Below are 13,319 nucleotides of genomic sequence, written 5' to 3' on the forward strand. Positions count from 1 at the left end.
ACACGCCTCCACACACGGATGTGCTATAAAACAGCACCATTTACATCCGGATCCATTTTACTCCAAGAGAGCGCACGATCTTACTGCCACCTACTCTATTAATTTAAGCGTAAAGTCTGTAAAAACTAGGATTAAACATGCCAGTTGAGGGGTTTGCATTCATATTGGATATTAAAACTGATATAACCTGAGTGCAAGCTTGAACAAATTACATGTGCGCACTTTGAAAATGGGTTCGAGCAGCTCACGTGGCAGCAGCGTGGGTAGGCCGTGAAAAATGAAGGTACGGATTTTTTAGGTGATATCAACATGCTTTACCAGAAACAGACTGGTTGATTGTATATAACTGGGGGAAAACTATTGTTAAGATCATGAGTGATGATATTTCTGCGTGTTAGACTTCTGATATGTTTATGAGGTCAACTTTAACATCTGACATGACTACTACTGAAAAACTGTATTGTTAAAATAATTTGAACCACTCAAGGTAATCTGTACTCTTGCAGGAGCTGCACCCACATGGATTTCAGGAATAACATGGTAAGTGATGCATATATAACTCGTGAATCATAACTAATATTCTGTGGTTTGACTGTAGATCTGATATAATTTGACTTTGTTTTGTCACTAACTTTTTATTTTTCTTATAGGTTGTGGTTCTTCAAAAGAAGGAGGGTGACTGGCCTTGAATTGAAACAAGTTTTCAGTGTTGCTTATTAATTCATCATGTGTGTTCATTATAAAATAAACATTCCTACAGCTACATTTGTGTGAATTTGATTTCATTCAACCTATTTTTGCACTTTTTGAACTGGAATGGCCCCTCCCTTAGCCAGTTCCACAGCTCAAAATAAGTGCTAGATTAGAGAAAGTCTTGTCATAACTGGAGTTTCTTGGCTATTTTTATACTAAGATGCTCTTTTAAAGCAAGACACAATGTAAATGTTGGAATATTCTGTACAAGTTGGATAGAAACTGTTGATTGGCCTGATTGGGTTGGCGAAGTAAATCGGAGTTTTAGATAAGCACTATATTGTATGAACAATCAGGAGTCTTAATTGCCAGGAAAGATTGCTAGTAAATGAGGCTTATTGGCAGAAATTAAAATTTTATTTCCACTCACCAAGGAGCAAGTCTCATAGCTTTTACTTTTGATAAGCTTAAAATAAGATTCATCTTTTTTTATATATATATTTACCCCAGTTTGCAGACTTCAAGTCTAAACCTGCAGCAGTAAACAAGTTCTCTAGTGGTTGTGAGACTGTACAGCAGCGGTCAAAGTTTATATCAACACATTGAGCTATAGAGTAATTTGGGGTTTTATATAGTTGAAACGGTTATTTTTCCTTGGTGTAGTAATGCAGTAAATAACTACAATGGTTTTTAAAAAGCAGTTGTAGCACAGGTTTGACTTTGTTGCGGTGTTTTTCTCTAAACCTCAGTCAAAATTATACTTGCTGACTTGAGTATATCAATGAATGTCCCCAATAAATAAAATGCCCTCATGCATTTTCAATGTACAAGCTTTTGGCATAATTGTGGCAACTATTCACATAGTTGCGCTGCTCAACCAAAACACACATTTGATCTTATGCTAAGTTTTTAAAGAGAACTGATTTAAATATATTTACTCACCTTGTCAAACCTCACTTTGTGTCCACATTAATCTTTCTTTGCCAAAACCAAGAAGTTGTACACAGTTTTCAAGTAAATAGTTTTTTATTGATCCACAATAAACAGAACAGTAACATTTTTGAAATATTACCGAACAGAATAGCCTGATATCTTCATCACTGTGCGAATGAACAGCAAAGAAACGTGGAAAAAAAAAGGCATGTCTTTAATAGACAACGATGGCATAAGAACAGTTCAATAACCGATGTGGGAAACGAGGTGGCTCATTATTGAAGGAGGAATGTTTGATTATCTCAAAGGCACTTTCTGCCTCATACACTAGCCAACGCACACCTATCTGAACATAAAAAAATACACAAAGTCACCTCTGAAGCAGTCAGGAAAAGTTCCCGTGGTTTCTAGGTTATTGGTGGCGCTGGTCTTTAACACGAACAACAGAACAGCAAATAAATAATTCAACAAAACTGCATTCTTCAGCTGTATGACCGCAGACAACATTAAATAATATGGCTAATATCCAGGATGTTGCTTATTTAAATAAAACTAGATTTTTTTTTTAAACGTACAAAGTCCAGGTCTGGGTGTTATTGAGTTTGAGGTTTCTTGCTGCACAGAAAGAGTCTGTGATTCATCCTCATTTCCAGCTGCAGTTGTTAAAACACAGGCTCTGCGTCACTTCAATGAGAGCAGAATGGTTTCAACAGATTGCTTTAATTGTCACCTATATTCCCTTTGGCAGTACAAAAAGGAAATTATTACTTTGAGTCAACTCTGGGTGTAGCTTGAAACATGTTCAGAAACATGTTTTCAATGAATGAACATTTCCTGGGAGAGCCAAGGAGCTCCTGTTATTTATACATTCAGGATACCAACAGAAGTTGAGCCACTTCATTTCATACAGCCAGTCTGTATACCTCACGGTACAAAGCACACATGTTGTATGACAGCATGGTGGTCATGATGGATGTTAATGGGCTGCTGTGAAACCATTTATGAACCATTGGTTAGTTTGCATATATACACCAGGCAGCAATATGATTGGCTGACAAAAGGTGATGTAGGGAAATTATACACAACCCTGTTGTTTGTGATGTAAACAAATGATAAATATTTTTCAAGCTTTTTCCACCTTTAATGTGACTTTATCATATGCTATACCAAAAACACATTGATAAGTAAAAAAGTACAATAACCTGGTTGCATAGGTGTGCACACCCTGAAACTAATACTACGTTGATGCAGCTTTTGATTTAACTGTAGCATTCAGTCTCATTTATGGGAGTCATTCAACACAACACATCCTCAATTGGTAACATTTGCTATCTCTACCTTGCAAAAGTTCTCAAAATGCATCAGATTGTGAGGACACATCTAGTCCACAACCATTTTCAGGTGAGCCCACAGAATTCCTGTCAGATTTACACTCTGGCTTCTCCAAAACCTATATTTACATCCGGTGAAGTCATTGCTTTGTGTTTTGGATGTATATTTTGCACTCACTATGATGCTGAAAAATAAAATCCCACCTTCAGCTTTCTAGCAGACTTGAGGTTTTGGGTCAAGAATGACTGGTCTGTGAAACGGTTAATGATTTCATCCCACAACAAAAGTGACAACAAAAGCAATTTAATCTGAAGAAGAGTAACTCCAGACTATAATGCTGCCACCACCGTGCATCACTATGGGCATGCAGTTAATTTGTTTATGTGGTGTGTTTTTTTTGCCAACACGGGCCTTTTGGAATCGAGACACAAAATTTAATTTGGGTTTCATCAGACCACAACGCATTCTGCTACAAGGATTTTGGTGTTTTTAGTCAAGGCTGGTTATTGTTGGAAGAAACTCCTTCCATTCCTTCATCTTAGTTCATATGGAGGATGCAACCAGTACTGGGCAGGAACTCCTGCTGCTGCTTTAATCTTATTAATTATAATAAACCTTAGATGCATACTAAAGAAGACTAAACGCTGTATTTAAATCATAATGTGCCACAACAAAGTATTATGTTAAGAGTTACACACTTTTGCAATCAGGTTGTTTCACCTTTTTTATTTTTTACATTTTGCCTCTCAGAAAATGTGACGGCTTTTCAGTTGAATTGTGCAGGATTAATGTTACATAAAAGGTGACATATTTTTTATATGACAAACTTTTTTTGTGCAGGTGATGGGCTTTTAGCACTTGGATCACCAAACTGGGATTTGGTTGTTTTTTTTAACCCTCGGTCTCCATCAATGGCCACAGTTCTAACTAATCCTCATAACAGCAACAATAAGACACTTTCAGCAACTTCACAGACAAAGCTAACACTTTCCAACTATCATGTCAGGCAGAGCAACACATCACAGGTATTATGGTTCCTCTTGCTGACTCAGCATGGCTGTTTGTTGAGTTACAGTGCCCTCCAGACTTAGTGGTAAGGATGTAAAAAGCCATTGAATAATTTTATGTTTTATTGCATTATCACAATATCACTCTAAAGTAAAAAGCTGCAGTTAATTTAAGCACATTTATGGTGTGGTGTGGGGCAAAATAAGTGTCTCTAGGTAAACTAATGTCCAGCTCTGCTGTTAATAAAGTGCACAACCCATTTTAGCCTATAGGACATGACTTGGTCTTCACCTAAAGCTTTTAACAAGTTTAGAGCATAGCTAAAGAAGGGTCTTTGAAGTTTCATTTTGCAAAATCTCTTTAGATTGTTGGAGTCCTAGGTCCACTCTTATGTTCTCTTGCCCTCGGCTCCACCTCAGGCCTCCAGTAGGACTTAGGTCTGGGATCATTATCTTGCTGAAAGACCCAATGAAAGGCTCAGTAACAACCGATTATCAGTTTTCTGGGAGATATACCAGAGTTTTATAGAAAATCTATTTCCAGTTTCAAGGACCTTTGGAAGAGAAACTGGCCCACAGCATTACTTTTCCTCCACCTTGCTTAACGGTGGATATGAGGTGACTTACCAGATTTGTTTCCTTTGTTTATGCCAAACCCACCTGGAGTGAAAAAGAAAAGCATTCTTCAGACATCTAAATGGCGTCTCATGGCTGTTACAGAGCCTTGGTGACCCTAACATGCCACTATTTGTTGCAGTTTTCTAACAACTTTAGAGATTTTTTTTTACCTCTCCCACAATCCTGCATACTGTGTGGTGGTAAAGATCTTATTGCTATTTTCTTGTAGCCAGTTATGAAGATCAACACATACCTGTCCTACATAAAAGTTGTGTTTTCTTGTCTTTCCCATTTTGAAAAGTGGTTAAAATATATAGACCTCTTTTGTGTCATATTTATATCACAGGAAAACCAGAACTCTTGGAGTCTTCACTAAATGTTTGTAAATACTTATCAACTTAAATAATTATAATATAACACAAAACATTTTTAACTTGCTTTTTTTAAAGGAAGTGTCATTAACTGAAGCACCAGTGATTCTGTGGGATTTTTTCAGCCACACCAAATAAATGCACTCAAATTAAGGGTTGGATTTTTCTGAATGTTTTTATTGTAAGATTATATAACTGTAGTAATGATTAAATTTATTTTAATGCTTTTTGCTCAGTTTACGAGATTCCTTTACGCCAGTAATTGTGGAGGTTGCTGTATTTTATCTTGACCCATGTCCCGCGTTTCATCAGAATGAACCAATATAGGATGTCAGATAAATATAAGAAAAAGTAAAATCTGAGTCACATTTCTCTTCCATCCTTCTGCTTTGATTGACTTATAAAAAAGAGAGAGTTTACCACCTTGCTTGTATGTTCCAGATTTTTGGATGCTACTGACACAATGGAACAGAAATACAGAGAAAATGACCATAGACCTGGCTGGGGCTGCGGCTGCAGATGTTTTGGGCGTCTTCTTGTATTGCCGTGTCATAAAATGCCCTCCGTCGCACATTTTCGACAGCACCCCTCACACATCGGAGCCCTCGGACTCTTCCGGCCATGAATCCTTCAAGGCATCATTTGTCACAGTCAAGTTGGCATTTGAGCGCATATCCATGGCAGAGTGCATTATGGGTAGCCATATGTCATCCATGTTTGGCATTACAAATATTTTCTGCAGGAGAAAAAAAATTGTTTGCAAAATTGTTCGTAATAAAATATATTTTTGAACATGAATCAGATAAAAATGAACAGAAACATTAATCTGTTCCCAATCCTCTTTTTTTGCATTTAAAATGCAATACGTACTAAAAGTTTGTTTTAGTTGAAAACTGACAGCCATATACAGCACAGTGCTACTATATTTTACTAGAGCCCTGATTGAAGGGAATGGTATATAATAACAGCCCTGGAGGGGTAAATGTAGGCATGTGGTGGATCTATAAGAGACCCTTTGCAGTTTGCATTCACACATCAGGCATATCATTAATTTGCTTACGACTACTAGTAAAGACAGACACACACAGAGCTTTTAATGCTTTTATATATGCATAGCCACAAATTAATCCTCACCTAAATCCTTATCATGTACATCTCAGGTGTCACTCTCTTTGTCCATGTGAAGTAAAAATCTGGCCTCTTAGGTTTGGAAAAATGAGTTTTGATTACCTGGAACTCCTGATCCAACTTCTTCTCGATCCACTCTGTTACATGAACTAGAGTGACCTCCCGCTCACCCAGTTTGGGTCGTGCTTTCAGCTCCAGATGGGGAGGACTCCGGAAACCGTACCTAAAGATCAAGAGGACATATTTTTCTTGTCACAAGCCGTTAACAAAACATTTAAGTTGTGAGACCTCTGGCTGCTAACACAAGATGTAGTTTTCAACATTACAAAGAGATATACAAATGAGATTTTCTATTCAATGTTTAGCCTCTTATAAGCAAACTGAATCACAGTGCTTCATAAAAGTATTCATATCCATTTCACTTTGTCACACTTTTTTACAGTGAAATGAAAAGCATTTCAAAACTGCTATAGGGAAGAACCTCTGCTCCAGCCTCTTACAGGTTTTCTTCCAATACAGTCCAGTATTTGGCTCCACTTATTTTCTTATTAACTCTTACCAGTCTTCCTGTACCTACTGAAGTAATAGATGCCCACAGGATGATGTTGCCACCACCATGTTTCATTGTGGGGATGGTGTGTACAGGGAGTTGTGCACAGATTTGTGGATAGATTGTCCCAACTAAGCTGCTTCTGTAATTAATGATCATTGATAATGGCCTATCACAAAAAATCCACTTAAGTTTATCACAATAATGTGACTAAATGTACAAAGGCTCAAGGGGTATGAATAATTTTACAAGCCAATTTTGTACACTGAAGAAAAACAGAACATGAAGGAGTTATTGTTATAACATATTATGATCTTATTAGGCAATAGAATTACAAGTCCCATAGATACAGTTGTTTTTTTATTCAGGTTTTTCTTACAATGCTTTTGCTGCACATTTTACAAAAGTAATAGCAGCATGAGTAGCACACTGTTTGGATTTAAATGAACAAAGCATGCTTTTCTCTTTAATTTCTTATATAAGTTTATTAAATGAGATTTCTATTTTGTGAATGTATGCCTGTCTACAGGTGTCCAGCAGAGGGCGCAGTATTACGTTGTTAAGCACGTACTCCTGTCTATTTATGCTTACAAAACGTGTTTTTTGGTGTGCTCCTGAACATACCATATCCTGTCCGTAGGGGGAGGTGGTATGTTGACAGCCAGCGTCCCCTTGCACTCCTGCACCTCCACGGTGAGCAGGATGGGCGTGTTAGACACCTCCTCCATCTTCTTTTTGATAAACTCTGTCTCGGTTGCCTTTTGGAAGTACTTGGACTTGGCGATCTTGTCCACAAAGCGCATGATCTTGCTGGGTCTGTGGCCTCCTACGTAGCTACAAGAGCAGAGGATGGAAACGGAGAACGGGGGGGGGGGGGGGGGGGGGGGGGGGGGGGAGGAGTGAGTCAGGTTAATCATTTATTCATAACAGCATCTCCTGCTACTCAGCTCCCACAATGGTGATAAATCAGCAGTCAGCCTTCAAACCTGTGGGGCTGAGTGGGTGGATGGACCTGGAGTGCTTTAAAACATCACCATTTATTTGAATTTGACAAGTTTTGCTTCAAATTAGTGTGCATGCAAAGAGACACTCTCTCACCCCTCTGATGCAGGCAGATTAGGTTTGTCACTGAGCAGTTCAGGGGGATCCTCCTCATCTGATGAGCCAGCACTGGATGACTCCTCATCACTGTCGGCCAGACAGTACGTCCGTGGCCTGGGCCTGTCGCAGGAACACAAACATACAGTGACTGTTTGAAGGTCAGGCCATGATAGCTTGGCACAGAACACTTTTCTGTTTAATGAACTGCACCTAAAATGAATCCCAGGAGCTAAAACTCCACCGATCTAATATAAAATCCAAAATGTCCAGTGCCGAAAAAAAACAAACAAACAAACATATTCTTTGGTTGACAGAGAGGCAGTTGTAGGCATCCATTCCCAAACTCACCGTTTATTGGACAAATCCATAGGTGTAGGCGTCCAAAAGAGGGGATTAGTGTAAAAAGAGAGAAGGAGGAGGAGGAGGAGGAGGAAGAGTCAACACAAAAAGGGTAGGAATGGTGAAAAACACACAACAGCTAATATGGCCCTACGAGCAGATCTACAGAGTTAGCATCCAGTTCACAGATAGTTTAAATGTTTTATTTTTGGCCTCATCACTGATCATGGGTTATGCAACAGTAAAACAAAAACATGAACACTGTGTCTTGTGAAAGTATGCATCACTACTGTAATGTATTTTTTGTGACGCAAAAGAACAAGGATGCATGGTTTAAAAAAGTGTGGTATGCATAAAAAAAAAACAACAACAAACAAACAAATGTACTAAATGCAAGTAAAACTCTCACCATTCTTTCCCATGCTCTCCCAGACCTTCGCCTTCTTTTCCCAGGCGGACCAGGTTCAACTTGGTTTCTAGTGTCATAAGGAAGGAGCCTGTATAGGAGACTTCCAGATCAAACCAAAGACCTGGAAAGAGAGCAAGGAAAGATACGGAAACTATTTAGTCTTTGTCATTTGCAGAAAGCTTTACTGTTGTTGCTTATTAACATAAAAGAGACTCTTGTATCAGATGTGTAAATGGTGTGAGGCCGCTAATAGATGTAGCAGGAGGATGGCCTATCTTCTTGTAAACACTGAAAAGGTCAGCACCATGGCATTATGTCATCACAATTATCATTAGGTGGGGGGATAATGATTTATGTTTCAATACCCCTGCTGCTTGCTCAATAAGTCCTAATTTCTGCAACAGATAATTAATTTATTTTCCTTAGCTCGTCTTACAGTTTTTTTGTTTTTTCTCAGTTTGGTACTAAATACTGTATTTGTGTGAGTGATAATGGAGACTAAACAGAGGAAATGTTTTATAACCAGGGTTAAATTGGATTTTCATGAGATCCCTCTTGTAATCAGCATTGTAAATATTGTAATTAGTGTGGAAATTAGGATAAAATGCAAGCAAGTCGCCTAATTCCAACAGGGATTACATTGTCAGCACTTATGTAGCTTTTCTTTAACTGAGCTCAACAAAACCTGAATAATTTTAACATGCGGACAAACCTTTACTAATGATGCTGTGTGCACTGATACTTCAAACTCCATTTATTACTTATCTCTGTGGCTAAGGGTGGCAGGAAGAGTCAGCATTTCAGTAAAGGATCATGGGGATCCAAGATGTGTAGTTTAAGTATTGTGGCTGTATAGTGCACAGCACACAAACAGCCAGGACTGCAGAGGAGGCAGGATGTCTTAATTCAGTGAGATGAAAAGTAATCAAAAGAACAATCCTAAAAGTTGAGAAAAACACAGCATATCTACACTGCTTTGTAAAAGTATTCATACTACCTAAACTTTTCCACATTTTGTCACGTTAAAATCACACATTTCAATGTGTTTTATGTGGCAGACCAACACAAAGGAGTGCACAATTAAAAATCTGAAACTTGTGGAATGAGGATGTTTTTAGCCCCGTTTACTCTGATTCCTCTGAATATAACCTAGAGGAACCAATTGAACTCAGATTAGTTAATAAAGGATAACTCAGCGTAAATAAAGCTGTTCTGTGACGGCTCCAAGGTTTGTTAGATAATGTTAGCAAACAAACAGCATCATAATGTTGGGACCCAGCCATGGATTTCAACATTAAACTCCAGTACGAACTCTTCTGGAACTTTCAAAATAAAGTGCATTAACCTTCTTCACACAGCCAGGAAACGGGATAACTGCGGACTTCCTGTGACATCACTGGCCAAATAAAAGCACCCCCTTTTCAATGGTCCGCCCTCTTCCACTGTTCCTCTTTGCGGGACCGGGATCGGAGAGGCAGCGCGCTAATGTCTCTTTGCTGGCAAAAAGACATAACTCTTCAACTGGATCCAAGTGTGTCATAAGATCACGTGATCATATGCACCAGTTAAGTACGAGTGAATAACTGTTTGTGTACCCAGTATTCATTCATAAAAAGGGGAAATTAAGGTATAAGCATTGCTTGACTTTCTCTCTGAAGCCTGCAGAAGCAAACAGTGTTCCAGAGAAGCCCCTGCAGAGACGCGGTCTCCCAGTCTGGAAGGAAGACAGCAGAGACCGCATCACCTTCATCATGTTAAGGGTTTCACTTTTTCTTTTTTTCTTTTTGTAAGTGAAAAAAAAAAAGGTTTAATAACAAAAACTCACACTCAGCAGGAGGCAGGAACAAAACAAACGGGCAGGCAAGACAGGCATGGCATGATAAAAAAAAAACAAGACTTGGTTAGAGAACTAGACATGAGAGCTAGACATGAGCATGAGAGTGAAAGATGTTTCCGTGAAGACAAACGGAGCAGGTGTGTATATATGGAGTGAAAACCAGGTGGAGCAAGGGGACAGATTAACTTGGACAGGTGAGCCGAATAAACTTAATTGACAGACAGAACAAAACGTGGCTGCGGCAAAAACAGAGACTGTAATAAACAAACTAGAAAAACATGAAGCTAAAGCATAACCAGATCCGAAAACCAAACTTGACAAAACATGAACAAGACGGCAAAACTAAAGCATGACCAGGAAAATAACAGAAGCATGATTCAAAATCTAAGAAGAATAATAACAAAAGAACGAGTCAAAACCTTAACTGTGAAAAACATAAGAAGAAACCAAAAACCAAATAACCATACATCATGACATAAGAGTAGTGTCTAATCACTAGTTCTCCCAAAGAAAGGTGAAAAAGTAATGCTAAAATCACAAATATTCCTAAAGAACGGAGTAGGATTGTAACACTTAGAGCATAGTGTTATCATAAGTCACAGGTTGAATGATCGACTGGTGCACCCATTTTACAATCAAATGTTTCCAATATATGTATAGTCAAATATACATATATAGCTGGACATACATTTGTTGGATGTTGTTGCTTTTAGCAACATTCTCATAACTTTGTTGTTGTTTCGTAGTGTCTGCCAGAATGATGGAATTAAACTCCATTATGAATTCAGCAAATGTGGAGATGCAAAAGGTTGTTGTCGCTGATCTTATCCGTTTGTCTCCAGATGAGCGGGATGCTTTAAATCAGTTTGACCTTGCTGCATGTGATAAACAGATTCAAGAATTACTTGACCTAATTGAAAATCCAACTAGAGATGCTCTGATTTCAGATGTTGTTGGTAGGCTTACCTTGTTGTATCAGCAGAAATCACAACTGGAAGCTAAAAGATATTTTCAGTTACAGACTGACCATCAGATGACTCTTCAAAGGGAGAATGCTGCAAAGCTTGAGCTCTCAAAAGCTGAGGAGAGGATGGAGAAAGCTGAAGCAAAGTTAGTGGACCTGAAGGCAGATGAGCTCAAGAAAGCTTCATCCCAAAGGGAGGAACAGGCCCCCACCTTTCAGGTACCTGATTTTCATTTTCACTCACAGCAGCCACAGCAGGGGACAGACTCAGACAGCAGGCATCCAGCACCTAGGTCAGAGTCTCCCCTTCCTAAATTTAGTCCAAGTGTTCAACTTACTTCCAAAAGACTTTAACAGAAGTGTTGGAAGTCAGATGGTCTCCGGTGGTGTCCTGCCAAATCCCATTGCAGTGAACAACCACCAAGATGACCAAGTGCCGGACTCAGCGTGCACAAGTGGTCCAATTCGGTGTGAGGAGCACCCTTCTGGCCTGATCGGCACCCCTCTCCCTTCTGACTCTGTGTCGACCCCAGGGGCCAGGAGAGACACACATGGTTCTCAGGTGACTCAATCCAACTTGACCCACCACTTGCACAAGTCCATTCATTAGAAAGCTCTCATTTAAATCATGAGAAAACTCGTTTTCTTCCCCAGAGGTTAGATCATGATCTTCCACCATTTCATGAACCTAACCAGCTTGAGTTCTCAGATGGACGTGGACGTGGTCCATCTTGGGAGCATGGTGTCCGTTTCAAACAGCTTGAATCCCTTGCTAAGGACATAGAAGTTTTTGATTCAGGTAGCCAGGAGTCAAATATTGATGCTTACCTGCTTGAGGTTGAACATTGTCTTCTTGACTTGCGTTTTCCTTCTGATCATGAGAAACTGAGACTTATTTGGAAAACAACAGCTAAGAGTGTTCATGTGTTCATAAAAACTCTTCCTCCAGAAATTAGTGACAGCTATCCAGCTCTCTGCCAGGCTCTTAGAGAGGAGTACTATGTTAACAGAGATGAAGCCGCTGCCGCTATGAATGCTTTGGCAGTTTTGCAAAACGACGATGAACCTCCAAGAGAATATTTCCACCGTTTGAAGACAGCTTATTTTCAGGGATGTTATGCTCCAGGTCTTGAAGAAGACCATACTTTTAAGTCTTTGTTTCTTCACAACCTCCACGTTAGCGTGCAGTATGATGTGACCATGCATTGCATAACAGAGAATCTCTCCATGCAGGAGATTCGTAGATATGCTCAGCTTGGGTGGGAAACACGTGTTCGTTCAGACAGAGCAGGAAAAGACAAAGTTAGAGTGTTAAACATTCAAACTGAGAACAGGCCTAAGAAGAAGTGTAAAGTAACTCCCCAAGTGATGCAACAGAACCAGGGGGGTGGTAGCTAGCGTCAGCCAAAAGACAAGCAGCCAGTTAAAAGACAAACACTTTTTCACAGTGCAACATCAAACTGTAAGGTTGGTGGTAAAGAGTAGAGCCACTCACAAAGATGTCATCACAAAGGAGGAGTTTGAGATGATCTGCAGGTGTGTTATAACTGAGGTAACGGCGTTCCTAAAAGACATGGCAAGCCGTTGCAGTCCAGAATCAACCCTTTAAAATCTATCAAACAAGATATGAAGATGGTAAATAATTTCCAACACCGTAACTTTTTTTTTCTTTTTTCTCCTCTTTAAAACATTTTATTAGTGCTAGTCTCTGCCCAAGCCTGCTTCACTCCTGTCCAAACATTAACCTCTGAACCAAAATGAACTGTTGAACTCTACCTACCTACAGGACCCCAGTGACTCTTTTCACATGGCTGAGGACGGATTGTTAGCCCCAACGACTGTGGACTTCATCCCATTCTTCGGAACTAAAAGGGGGGATGTTGGGACCAAGCCATGGATTTCAACATTAAACTCCAGTACGAACTCTTCTGGAACTTTTCAAAATAAAGTGCATTAACCTTCTTCACACAGCCAGGAAACCGGATAACTGCGGACTTCCTGTGACATCACCGGCCAAATAAAAGCACCCCCTTTTCA

The 13,319-nt window shown here is 39.4% G+C and overlaps 1 protein-coding gene and 1 long non-coding RNA gene across 2 annotated transcripts in view; one reads left to right on the top strand and one right to left on the bottom strand.

Moving 5' to 3' along the window:
• Positions 1-53: 53 nt before the first annotated feature.
• LOC124864352 lies at positions 54-763 on the top strand. The gene is made up of 3 exons (XR_007037293.1): positions 54-283; positions 507-540; positions 651-763. It is a non-coding gene; the product is annotated as an uncharacterized LOC124864352 (long non-coding RNA).
• Positions 764-1,700: 937 nt separating this feature from the next.
• The window catches only part of LOC124864350 (testis-expressed protein 2-like), a 42,694-nt gene continuing 31,075 nt past the window's right edge, over positions 1,701-13,319 (bottom strand). The window contains exons 9-13 of the mRNA XM_047359114.1: positions 8,482-8,602; positions 7,731-7,853; positions 7,257-7,466; positions 6,185-6,305; positions 1,701-5,690 (exon numbers count right to left, since the gene is read on the bottom strand). Coding sequence (XP_047215070.1) covers positions 5,544-5,690; positions 6,185-6,305; positions 7,257-7,466; positions 7,731-7,853; positions 8,482-8,602 — 722 coding nt within the window. The 3' untranslated portion in view covers positions 1,701-5,543. The remainder of the gene's footprint in view (positions 5,691-6,184; positions 6,306-7,256; positions 7,467-7,730; positions 7,854-8,481; positions 8,603-13,319) is intronic.

Source organism: Girardinichthys multiradiatus, chromosome Y (genome assembly GCF_021462225.1).
Source record: "Girardinichthys multiradiatus isolate DD_20200921_A chromosome Y, DD_fGirMul_XY1, whole genome shotgun sequence".
In the NCBI taxonomy this organism is placed as follows: Eukaryota; Metazoa; Chordata; class Actinopteri; order Cyprinodontiformes; family Goodeidae; genus Girardinichthys; species Girardinichthys multiradiatus.